The following is a 13,895-nucleotide window of genomic DNA, read 5'->3' as shown; positions in this document are numbered from 1 at the left end:
GTTTTAAGAGGGAAAGGGAGAAAATTTTTGCCTTCCTGTTTCATTGGACTAGAATTTTAATACAAATAAAAGATGTGTATTAAAATAATTTATTGCTTTTTGTAGAAATCGTGTAAATAAACTCATTTATGTATTTTATGATCTTCGTCCAACTGTTGTAGGTTGTTACTTTAATAATTAAGCTACCAAATGGATGAAACGTGTTTGAATTTTCTTCAGGATGATGGAAGAGGTTTCTTCTATAATGGTTTAAGACAAACCATAATATAGCTAATTAATTAATTATGATAATTCATCTTTTATATTCAGATAATGTATATTTTTTGCTTCAGATATCATGTAGTTACTATTCTTGTATATAATAATATATTTGAATGTGTTTTCAATAAATTTACAATATTCATAGATGTGTGCCAGTGTCTTATTTAAAAATATGATAAACACTATAATGAAAATTAATTATACTCTTTGTTGTTACTGTGTGGGGCAATTCAAAGTCTGCACACACAATATAGATCAGTTGAAGGAACACATTTGTGATGCTACATATACACATCAGAGAAAGTTATGTTTCTGCCACGAGTAGGAGGAAAGCATTCGTACACGAATTCCGTCACATGGCGGTGACGTACATCAATTCCGTGCCCTACTCGGCAGTGCCGGCGCCGGATTAGGTACATTCAAACAGTACGGTTGCACAGAATGCAAATTTACGCAACTTTTACGTCGATTAGTAAGCTCGGGGACACCAAAACACCTTGCTCGGAGTGCAGGTAAGGCCGGAGCCTTCCTTATTCATACTCTGTGCAATGTGTTGGCCTTAGCTGCTGCTTGGAGATCTCAGTTTTTCCTGTCTACTCGGAACACTTGAGACTTGTACTTTCCTGTTTTCTTCTCTCTTCCTTTTCCTGTAGCTTCGGTGGTCTTAAACTTCAAAGTAAGCTTCATATCATTACATTTGTAATTGCATAAGATGAATCCTTTGCCTATGTATGGAGGTTTTGATTCATCCAGTAGTGTAAGTTAATTTGTTTTAATTATTAAAAATGAAACTGAATAATAGTTCAGTTATAAATTATTTATATGGAACCTTCTATCAACCATGAATATATTTTTATCTTTAATTATTTAAAATAAAAATTATCTTCACGAATTACTAAAGATGAAAATTACATGCTTGTCAGTTGCCAAGGATGGGAAGCTACAAACTATTTAAATGATGAGGATGGAAAACTAAATTATAAACCAATGCTAAGGGTGAGAAGTACATTCTAATATAATGTTGAGGGCATAAACCATACTTCATCTCTATTCTGAGGAGAAAAAAACTACTTTTTATCCCAATGTTGGGGGTAAAAATAGCATGTTCCAGATGTTTATTGTGAAAATTCTTACAACTCAACTATAAACAATAAATTGAATTGTTTAAAACAATAAAAATGTTAATTCATTTATCAGTTGAATTGTTACACTCATAAATTAAGCTGGAATATGAAAGAAATACAAGCAAAGTTTCCATAAAAATCCAATGATGTCTTTTTTAAACAGGTTCAAAATATATCAATAAAGAGAAACTAATGGAAAGGCAGCGTATTAATTTAAAGACTTGAGAAGTGTCATTAGAAGAATCAACACGTTTGAATCTTGTTTTTCTTCTTTCCAATGGGAATAACTTACGACCGGGCACCTGCATAAATCGATACAATAGGCCAAACCTCCAACTAAAGACTTCCATCCCTTGCAAACATGGAGTGGGATCGTTCTATTTGCCAAATTTTCATTCACATCTCTGCTCCCTCTCCAGCATAAACTCTGCAAAAAATAGCTCGAGAGGGCCCTCGCTTGATCCGTGTTAAATATGCGATGATCGTACCAAAAATCTGGACGGATTCACGAAATATTTTGCCATTCACAAATCGTAGAGAATCCCGGAATCCCGTTTCCTAGCAACCAGAGGAGGAAGAGAAAGAGAGAGAGAGAGACAAGAGCTTCCTCGTCTGTTCTGTGAGTATCTTCTCTTGCATTTACGTGCATAATTACATAATTTACGCGTCATAATGGTTAAGATATAAGCGTTACTATTGAACCTCGTTACGTTATGTGTTACGTTAGCTTTTAATTGTAATTAATTCGTTACAGGGTCATTGTATCTCCGAAAATGGAGTGGCACGGATTTAATCCGGTAAGAATTATTTCATTTATATTTTTTTACTACCATTTCCTTAGCAACAAAAGGGTCTTAGACCTCTCATCATAACAATAAGAACACGTGACGTTGCTAGGTTATTACCTATTCGATCGGTAGCTCGTCGATAAGAGCTTTGTTCTTTGTTCGCTTCCTTCTTCAATTCCGGATGTTGCATGATCGAATACAACCTTTTAGCGCGATTAAGTATCAAACCATAGCATATTTTAGCAGTTTTTCTGCAAATTTAACCCCTACACACGGCCCGGATGGGGGTGGTTTGCAAGGTTTGTATGCAGTAACATCATTTCTAAACGGGGGTGTAGATCTATTTTTTGTGTTCATTGTATGGCTTAGTAAGAGTATTTTGACTTAAAGGGGGTGAGAACGGGAAGAGGGGAGGACGATGTTGGCATCCGTCCCTATAAACCGGGTTACTTTAGGATAAATTAGGTGATTTGGAAGAAACAATGAAGAGTAACACATTCGAGAGTGTCGCGAACGTTACAGGAAGTTGATAGTGTTTACAATTAATAAAGGAGTAAGTGGATTTTTGTATATTAAAATGGTAGATTATCCCTCTCTTTTGACCTTTAACCCCGCATTACTCCTTTCATTTAGCGCCATTTATAGTTAAAAATAAAGAAATGAGAAGAAATTAGCGAGTGTTGCACTCGAGATGCAGTAAACGACCCCCCTTTTATAAGAAATTTTGTTTAAAAATTTAGAAAATAACCCCGTTTTAACGTTTTTTCGATTTATCTATCGAAATAGTTATATTTTAGTGGTAATAATCGCGAAATATAAAAAATAAAAAAAATGTAAACAAATTTCCATTCTTACAATAGCTCCTGCAACGTTTATGCAACGTTTTTGTAATTGAAAAAACGTTAAAGGAAACTCCCACTTAGTGAATACCTATACAGGAATATTGTATATTCTGTGTGCAACATAGTTACAGTGTGTATGTGCATATAATTACATACATGACCTCACCATTTAAGGTAACACGCGGATGCTTCGAATCACGAATTAAAAAATAAAAATTAATAATGGAGAATTTGGAAGTTTTTTGCACTAAATCGGGGTTTCCTAGAAAGTTGCATATTATTTTGTAACATCTTTCAAACTAGTTTTTGGTTAAGTTTATCGGAGAAAAGGGGGGAAAAAGAGTTAATACATTTCACTGTCGAAGGCTACTTCACGTTTTTCGGGAAGATTGCATCGTAAGTCAAGGATTAATTAACTATTTTTTAAATTTAAATGCAATAATTTATTATATTTAAGTTTCTAAAACGTGTTTTCCTCATAATTGTTCATTTGTTTTGCTAAATTAAGCGCGCGAACTAGTAGTAGAGCCCCAGAAGGTGTTCGTATCTGTTGTGAAGTTCCGCGTGTTGCAACTTTCATAATTCTACGTTAAATCGGGGTTTTTAATCACAAAGTGCATAAAAATATGCTTATTTGCACTTCTAGATCCTATATATTACCATTAATAATAATAATAATTTAAGTAGTTTGAGTTAGTAGAAGAGAATGGGTTCTCTTAGATGATGAGGAGGAGAGGAGGAGATCCTTAGCAAAAACTTGTTTTTGGATTAAAATGCGTTACATATAGGCAAGACGGAAGCTGTTAAATCTCGCAATAGACGTAAATACAACTAAAAATAGAACTTTGAACCATTACATAAAATTAAATCGGTTGTTGGTGTTGGAAGGGATCTTGTTGTTTGCAATCTTCGCAATCTTTTGTGCAATTTAAAACGAAATTTGGCTCGTAAATAGTTAGAAATCGGACGAATTTGGAAGAAAACGATGCAATTGTCAATACTGCATCATCGAAAATACTTTAGATACAAAACACAAAGTGGAAATTCTACTGCAAGTTCATCCAAAGGAAGAAATCACGATTTAAGTAAATAAAAAAATTGAATTTAGCCCTCTAGAGTGCTAAAACACCCCGTAGAATATCTTAAAATCAATTGTTTAAAGTAATTTTAAGGTAATACGTCAGAATTTTTATTGTTAAATGGTACTTATAAAGCGCAACTTTGGTCCCCCGGCGAATAAAACTACAACATAAAAGTAAAAATGGCCGTCTGCCGAAACTAAATGCGTAAAATTTCACTTATATTTTATGATTTTTTAAATAAATTTGTCTGGCGTTCCGAAGGTCGGGGTTCGAATCCGGGAATTCTTCGCGGCCAATCTACTCCGGATACGCGGGGCCCATTCCCTCAACATCCGGCCGAATATAATTTAAAAGGCCCTACTAGTGCTCCCACGTAGTCGAAAATAAAATAAAAATGGCTGCAGATATATTAATTCGCCACGCGCGACTTTGTCGATATTTTTCGTTTTTAACTCCTTTCGCCCCGTGGGCAATAAGAAGGCCATCGTGGACTCGGGCAGGCCCACAATGTGGGCAGCCCAGTAATGCGAGTTGGATTGGACTGAATTTATGGAATAAGATAATACGTATGGGCGATCAGTCAAGGGTCGAATGCCTTCCAAGAGGACTTTTTATGGGAAATTTTGCCCCGTTTAGGTGCTAGACACGTGTAGAAACTTGGAAATCTGCGCCAACCCGCGACAAACTATCAGTATTCTACGGGGGAGTGGAGGACGGGACCCGAAATATCCGGGGCGATCGTTCATGAAAATTCTTGGGAGTTTTTTTCTCCCGCGCTTTCGGAGAATTTCACTTTTAGAACTTTTTACGACGCGTAATTATAAATTTTGCATATTTTATTGATCAGTTCTCTCGAATTTATACGGGTGTAGTGAAAAATTTACCCAAAATATTATGGTTTTTCTGAAGGCGTATTCAATTCCTTCGACGTTAGTTTGTTTGTTATCTTCGGCATGGGACATTTTCTATTTCTGTTGAAATTTTCTGAGAAAAACAATTGAAAAATAAACTTATTTTCAGAAAAGTATTTCCCAATATAACAGAATTTATTGAAAAATCGAAATCCTTTTCTTGCGGACTAATTTGGTAATCAGTTTTAGAAATTCCCTCGCGACGGGAACCTCCACAGCTTCGCCTGATAAAAATTTAGAAAATGATTCACGTAAGCTTGTTGCATTTATGACATTTTCTTAATTTCTTTTCCATCGATTGCTGAAGTACCTCTATTGCGATAGAGCAAAATTATGGGGGAAAATAACTTTACCGTTAAAAATGCAATTATTTTTGGAGAATATTGAAAAGATTTCGGTACAATTTACATTGGAGACATTTAAAGTTGATAATTGTTGGTTTAAAAAGTTTTCCTCGAGTGTTTCGCGAAGTATGATTGGATTGTCTCGATAGGAGAGGTCGATGCAACACGTGAGTGATCTCAAGAAGACTTTCTATGGGGAAATTGGCCCCCATTTTGGTGCTATACACGTGAAGAAATCATAGAAAACTCCACTAGCCAGTCGGTTAGTGGGGCGCGAACCCGCGACTTACCAGTGTTCGGCGTGTATAACCATTTCAATGAGGTTCGAAGTTCTACGAGTATGTAATCTAATATATTCCGCTCGAAATTAAACTTTCGAGAGCAAAGAGTACTCGAATCTTCGTTCCAATCATGAAATTGCTAGGACATGTTGAATTATGGTCGAAACAAGAATGTCAAACTGAAAGTGATTAAAGGTTAAAAAAGGAATTTCAATTATATAATACTGAAAAATAATCTTGTAAATTTGGTCACGTTTCGAGTCAAGGTGTAACCTGAAGTGACTCTTAACACTGACGTCAAGCTGCAAATATTACGTAAGCAATATATGAGCTTAAAAGTACTGTACATGCCAAAATCTTGATATCCAATTAAATACACTGAAAAATCTTGTGCAAGATCATCGATGCGAAGGGAATTTCAAGGTAAACATCTCGTGTCAAAGAATGGAAAGTGGCGCGTTATAGCTTCATGGGACCCATGCAAATTTGAATCGGGAAGATCCCACGTAGTGTTGACATTTTTCTTCGGGGGAATGTTTTCTTATGAAAGATTGATTTGGACCCTCCTGTTGGTGGAACCTAAGGCAATTTCCTTTCTGTCCATAGGATAAAGCACCACTGCGAATGGACATTACGAAGATCTTAGTTTCGGGAGATTCGTGAGGCCGCTTAGAGAAGACCTTTTTTATAGCATATCTAACATTTTATCTCAGGTTTTTAATTCTCAGATTATTAAAATTTATCAAAACTAAAATACCTGAAGTATTGTCCTGAAAAACAAAAGTTCGTGGCATTCTCTATCAGCATCCCTGTGCATGAAGGTTCTCACAAAAGGATAGTGCGAGAATCCACATAAGTGTATGCCAACAAGAACCGGATTTACGTAAAAGCTTAGGACATCGAGTTACGAGGGGCCTCGTTTTTTCTCAAATACAATTTATATATACAGTATTGCCCATTATTATGTGGTGCAGGAGGATGGCCTTTTGCATGCCGTAGCGAATTATCCGAATTCTGGTTAATTGCAAAAGCGAAAAGGGTCATAACTCATTTGCATAACCGACTGATATTTGTAAACAAGAATAAGACGATCTTCACCATCTATGGCTTGAAACCAGATGTTCGGCCACTCATCAACATTCTGCAAACAAACGAAATCTATTAAATTTCGTAAATGAATTCTAGCCTTACCAGTTGTTACACAATCTTACGTGTCCTAAATTAAATTTTACATCCACTAATCTGTCTTATACGTAAAAGCACTCCCGAAGTTTAGTTAACATCGTCTATATTGGAAACTATCGAGCTCGGGGTCGTTCAGAGGTCAAGAGACCCTGGTCGTCAGGGTTGGATTTACTCATTGGGCCTCGGGCTTTGGGGACTCGCTCCGTTCATAGAAAAATACATGAATTATCTATTGTAATTTAATAAAAGAAGCCTGTTGAACACCATTATTCGAGAATCACTTGACTGCAATGCACTTTGGAGAGAAGTCACAGAGTTTAAGAAAAATGACTACAATAAACAATAATATCCCGTTCTGCTTTAGGGCCTAATTAATTCTTAGAAAATCTAATTCCAATTTCCCTCATGTTTAGTTTACAAATTCAGGTTTGTCCTTCCAGTTCTGTACCTGGAAATAAACTTTGAACTTTATAACACCACAACGGAATGTCCAACAAACAATTAGGTACTTAAATACGACATTTTATAGACAATAGAAAACTTATATCAGTCGTAAATCGGGGTTCTACCTTGTTCAATAGCAATCTGAGGGGGATTTAATTCTTAATTGCACCTGCCTAAACGGGAAATCTCACGTAACAGGTTTAAAAACTACAAAATGAAGTTATTACAAGGCAAAATGGAGATATTTTTACTGTGTAACGGAGTAGAATTTGATTTTTCTTCGATAAACAATAGAAAATTTACGTAAAAACAATGGAAATTTGACTATTGTGGACAAAACAAACTGCTAAATGTTTTAAACAAAAACCTGAAAAATAAAGAACAATACGTCTTCTTTTCATTCATTTTAATTTATAGAACTAACGTAACAATATACGAACATTATTTTTATCGAGTGTCGCCGTTAGAGCATTATCATCTCGAGTTTTTGTTTGGATGCCAATTCCTTCTCCCCTTTTTCGTTTCGGTGGGCCAAAACAGAAGCTCGTGTATATAAAGAAACGTCTAAACAACGAGTTGGCACCGTTACCATTTCACTAACTTAATCATTATAACAATGACACGTCTGCATACCGGTTCGAAATTTTGGTACACGTGTCCTAATTACGAGACCACGAAATTAACGATAACGTGTTAATTATTGTCCGTTCGAGCCCAGAAGACGGTACCAAGATGTTCTACACTTGTTTCTGGTGTTCTTTACCCGCTTTCTACGCGAATCAAGTGGTAAAATTGTATCGTAACGCCGAGAAAGGATAGAGGTTACGTTAAACACAATTGGAATTACATTATGAAGCTAAGATTATCGTATAGTGAAGTGAGAAAGGGGGTCTTTGTTACGTCATCACGCGAGGAACAAACAGCGATAGCTCTCGTAGTGTTGTGCTTCTGTAATTTTTTAAAAGTTCCGCTTTGTAGCTGTGTTATTATATTATCCCGTCTCCGAAGAACAATTATATTAAAGGTGGGTATAATTTTGTGCAATTTGGCCATCGTTTCGCCCTAAATTATAATTCTGACGACATTTTTAATATTAATTATAATTAATTTTCTGTTCTCAAATATTTATTCTTAAGTTACGTTGTTTCTGCCTCCGAGACGAATGGCATAGAAAATTCGTGAGGAGATTTAAGGGCACAGCTGAGAATCTTTAGAATAGTTTCAGAAATTTGTGTTAAATTTTAAATTATACTATTGAAAGTTACTCATTTACGAATTATCTTCCTCTAATTCAACCTTTAAAATGATTAACATTCGTTCTTAAGAAGGACAAAGATTGTGTCCATGGCGTTACATCAGCAAACTAGATTTAGACTCGAAGCTCTAAGCAGTAACGTCTAAGAGATCTTCCCTCTCACCAAAGAATTTAGAAGAGTAAGGTCTTAAACTACATCCACGTGGCACGAGGCACCTAAGCTTTGGCTTGTGGTTTCGATCTTTTTCCTCTATACACAGTAATTATGCTTTTATTCATTAAAAACAGCATTAGCACAGAATATTTTCGTTTTACAATAGTCAGTAGAACACATGCTTCATAATTAAAGAATAATCGAAGCAAAATGAAAAGAAGGTTCGTTATTTGATAAACCAAGAGAAAGTTTTGAATTGCAACAAGGAATCTCTCGAATTTCTCTTATTGCAAAAGATCTTCTCTGTTAATTATAGTTTTCTATTATTATTCTTTTATTGAGGAAACACCTTCTAGCACAGCAACAAAATAGAAATTTACTACTAATATAAGCGAATGTATTACCAACAAAATGGCGGTCGGGCAAGGAATGGAAAACGTGAAGCGTGCTTCAAGAAAACAAATATTAAAAATTTTCTCAAATTATACATTATTTTCAAAGAAATATCTGTTCAGATTCATCGACTCCACCGAAAATTACGTTTGTAATTTTAGTATTTGGAGAAGATGAAGAGCGATGATTATACTAAATTCGAACGACAGCTCATAGTCTGTAGATCTTGGAATTTGGCACCTCACCATTGAGTTACATTCTTTACGGCTGATACAAATTAACAAAAACAGATCAACGATTTATGATTTATCGATTAGAAATAAAAGATGATTTAATTGAGTTTCCTTTAATCCATTCGTACCATAATAAATATACAATAAACATGTTAAGAAAGCAACTCCAGTTACATTCGCCCAAATTCTGTAAAATATAAATAGAGAAGTAACATTGAACATTCTCTGAATGGTAGAGTTATTACTTTTCGGCACAGGCCTTAATTTTGTCCATTACGAATCGAGCAATGTAGGGACTATCGGGAGAGCAATGTCCCGAGCCGCAATGGAGTTAATAGAGAACACGGCAAAACCAACAATGGGACAGCAATGAAAAGTAACAATGGGACAAATGGAAAACAACGCCCATATCTGCAGTTATCTGTAAAAATTCACGAGAGTCACAATTGGATTCGATCTCGAATCCCCCGTCACGATGACTCGAATTCAGAATCAAATTGAACAGCACTTTCTTGCAATCGTGAGGATTTGCATTTCTTTCCAACAAATTTGGAATATTCCCCATTATTATTTGGTGAAAAAGGCAGGGCCTTTTGTATGTTTTAGCGTAGGGCAACAACGAGTCTAAATTTGGCTCTGCGTACTCATTTATGGCACAGGAATCTATAGATAGGCCGGATGGTGGAGAATTGTAAGAGTAAGACCGGATACTAAAATAGAAGATCGCAGAAAATTTGTTGTAACCCAGATTGGTGAAGACATTTCATTTTTGGTTGGGGGGTCCTTTGTAATGGAAGTCTAGAAGTACGCTACTACGCAACATAAGCAAGGAATGTTTCCATACATCGCATAAATAGCAAAAATATACTGCATAACCACTCGACCTTTCTTCGTGAGTGCTGCGATTCAACTAAATCTTCCTCGAGCATTAAGATATTGGAGTTTCAATAAGATTTCTTTCCGAGCGATCCATAAATCTTCCTTTAATGGTTCTTGAAACACTAAGAGTGCGAAATTCAAAAGAGCAAGATGCAATGGCAACTACACATTGCTTCGAGATCCAAAATCCAACATCCAAACACCAATAAACCTTTTTTCGTGAGTAAAGATGCGATTTTTAAATCCAAATACACGAATCCAATATATACGTAAGATACAAATATGCAAATTTAGAAATTGAATCCCATAATTTTCGTCGAAAAGATGCGTGATTTCTTCATTAACGAGTCAGAAATGGGTTAGTTCATCCGTAGTGTTACCGTGCTTATAATTATTGTAATAAAGTACCTCGAATACCATAAATTGATACTGAAAACTTGGATTACTTTCCACTAATCCAAGTTTTCGAGGCGATCTGCCTCCCAGGTGGACTTTCTATGTAAAACTGGCGCGTTTTGACTGTTAAACACGTGAAGTGGCCAACTCGTCGGTCGGGCGCAAACCCACGATCAGCTTTCGATGGTTTTATCCACTAGACCGGTGGTCGGCAACCTTTCTGACCTCGCGGACCACTAAACTCACAATTTTGAATCCCGCGGACCACTATCGTGAATTTTTTTAAACGATACAAAGTCTGTAGTATAATAATGATCATAAAAGTTTAATTTTACTATATTAATATGAAACTCGCGTATTTAATTATAACAAATGAATGCAAGCCTGAAGTTCATTGCTGTATGTTTGAAATAAGTTTATGCGCTTAGCGCTTTTCCACGAAGGGCAATAATCGCACTCACAATATTATTTATTGTTCATTATTTATTGATAACAGTCACTTCGTGTTTGGTTTCAGATTCAAATAAAAACCCCTAAAGAGTGAAAAAAAAAGCATTTTGCATTTCTTTCGTAATACTTCGCGTAACCTTCAGTTGAACAATGTCCAAATTTCTCCACGGACCACCGGTTGCCGACCGTTGCACTAGACCACTGGTGGATCCCTTCCAAATTTGGGATTTGTGGATCTTAAACAATCCATAATAATGATAAAATCAGTTGTTATTTTAAGATAATTTACATACGGAATTGAAATTGTAATATTTTAATTACAGGTGAAAGTTTGGAATGGAAGGAAAGAAGAGTTCTTTTTTGAACTCCAGTTGTATGACTTTATTCGTTTCGACTAATTGTGAGAAAGGAAATTCCTTTGATAATCTTCAAGCCAATTGTCGCGATGATCATGCTATTATTACTTTGAATTTTAACGATAATCTCAAGAAACACCGAGCGAAAAATCCTAAGTAAGTCTATAAAAGTTTCTTATATAATTAATTATAACTTTTTTTAGCTCTTTCCGCCCCGTGGGCACTAAGAGGACCTCTTTTAGTAGGCCCATTATGGGCTCGGCCCGGCCCACAATGGGACGACTGGGTGGCGAGGGACGGGGCCCGACATCTCCGAACGGATCACCCCCCGAAAAATTCCTGGGATTATTCGACCCGTTCGGATTCGATCCCGGGTCCCCCAAAGCGGTAGGCTGCCACCTTGACCGCTCGGCCATTCGGCCGTTAATTACTTATAACTGTTAATAATATAAATTGGGTAAGATTTACCTTTGTCGGACATATTGGCATCCTACTGGAGCCATAAAACATTCTCACAGGGGCTAATTACCGAAAATAATCATGGTTTCAGGAACGGAACCATGTATTACAGTTCAGAACCTTTACAGAATTAAATCAATTTTCGGTGTGTCCGGTAAAACCAAAAGAGATTTAATAAACAGTTTTTAGCAAAATATCTCGTAAGGGTCTTCTTCGATACAGTCATTTTTGTTTTTGTTTTTTTTTCCTATTATATAGAGATGACTGACCATTATTACCTAATGAGATGCCAATGGTATCCTATTAGAGTTTCGACCCATCTCCGTATGTAAAGTCAATTTCGCAGTTATTAGGAATTTGGGGGCAAGGTTTCTGAAGTCATTTCTGTAGCGAACTTAAAGATTATGAACCTAAATCATAAATAACTAAAGAGGTTCTTCAGGAGTATTTTCATACTCCTGAAGAACTCCAATGAGAACCTCCAATGAGATAAAGAGGGGTTTTATACGTAGATTAACTAGATTTAAAAGTTGTTATAATTAATTTTATAAATAAAAATTAAAATTATTACCATTATTCTATTGAAAATGCTTCAGAATTGCTTAATAATTCGCACGTCGCAGCAGCCCTGCGCGTTGTTTTATTTCAAATCCCAAAGTTACGTTCGAATTTAGTTTTACTTAAGAAATAAATAGTTATATTAAATTTAAACATCGTTATAATTAATTTTATAAGTGGAAGTTATAATTACAACCATTATTTTCTTCAAAATTTTTCAACAGCTCTCGCTAATTTGCATATTGAAGTGGCTCTGAGCGTTGTCATCACTAAAGCTTTACGCCGTATCAGAATCCAATTTTCTTAAATACATTTATTTTAAATTAATTAAATGTTCCTTGTAACAATATTTTCGAGTAATTTGTACAAATATTTCAATAAATTGTACAGAAAATACCGTGTTTTAAGTACTCTTCGTAAGATGGCGATGCAAGTTTGTAGTATGGATAAAACAAGGGAATTATGACGTTTTCTGACGTCCTCGTTAGTCACGATACTTGGCGTGTTGCGCAGTAAAGAGAGATAAATTATATAATATAATTGTCCAACTTATGACGCTTTGACCATGTAAAGTTTGACACAAATATCAAACAATTGGGAAAGCAAAGCGATGTTTTGCTGTTGTAAAAAAGAAAGGGAGGAAGGAAGGGTGAGAGATGCAAACTGCCCTTTCGGGGTGGAGGACAAACGAGGAAAGGGAAGGGAGGAAGAATCACGTGATCGCTTCCCATTGATATAGACCCGGCCTACGCTTGAATGAATAACACTTCCGGAGCCATGTACAAAAGTTGAATAAAGAATAAATTCAACGCAACAAAGAATTGAAGGGATTGAGAGGTACTGAAAGGTATAGGAAAGTGTAAGAAAGTTATAAGAACATATAGGAGAGAATAGGAAAATATAGGGACATATAAGCAGATATACTCGTAGGAACGTATTAGAAGGTATAGGAGAGTGTAAGAAGATATAGGAAGGTGTAAGGAGATAAATGAGAGTATAGGAAAATATAAGAAAGCATAAAAGATATAGATAAGATGCGTACTTTCCTACATCTTATTAGAAAGATGTAGGAAAGTACGCATCTTGCGTAACGAAGAAAACAAAAGCCAGGTATTAAGGACACAAATACGACGAAATGAAAAAAAAGAAAATCACGTATAATTTAGTTATTGCGCCACTTATGAATGCTCACGAAAGCGAACGAACGATCGAGAATTGGCCGAGGTAATGAGAAAACAGACAATAAACACAGCGAGAACATTCGAAGGGCATCTGTTGCAGCACAAAGAAACGAATAGGGGGACTTCCCTGTAATCATTTACAGCTGCCAAACACTGGCAGGTGGTTTCGAAGAAAGCATTGTGGGCTGCAAGCTCGTTAACATTGAATTTCTGCAGTGACACATCAGTGAGAACTTGTTGATTTACCGCTAACGATAGTAAATAAACAAAGGAGATTAGAAGAAACTGAAGGGAATATCGCTTACGTTCGTTAAATTAT

At 35.8% G+C, this 13,895-nt stretch overlaps 1 protein-coding gene across 1 annotated transcript in view; it reads left to right on the top strand.

Moving 5' to 3' along the window:
- Positions 1–1,500: 1,500 nt before the first annotated feature.
- The window catches only part of LOC136982272 (proton channel OtopLc-like), a 35,345-nt gene continuing 22,950 nt past the window's right edge, over positions 1,501–13,895 (top strand). Inside the window, exons 1-3 of the mRNA XM_067278750.1 lie at positions 1,501–2,004; positions 2,140–2,182; positions 11,346–11,534. Of these exons, the coding sequence (XP_067134851.1) occupies positions 11,359–11,534 (176 nt within the window). The 5' untranslated portion in view covers positions 1,501–2,004; positions 2,140–2,182; positions 11,346–11,358. The remainder of the gene's footprint in view (positions 2,005–2,139; positions 2,183–11,345; positions 11,535–13,895) is intronic.

Source organism: Centruroides vittatus, unplaced genomic scaffold (genome assembly GCF_030686945.1).
Source record: "Centruroides vittatus isolate TY-2023 unplaced genomic scaffold, ASM3068694v2 contig_817, whole genome shotgun sequence".
Taxonomy (NCBI): domain Eukaryota; kingdom Metazoa; phylum Arthropoda; class Arachnida; order Scorpiones; family Buthidae; genus Centruroides; species Centruroides vittatus.
This window is presented reverse-complemented; position numbering and strand designations above follow the sequence as displayed.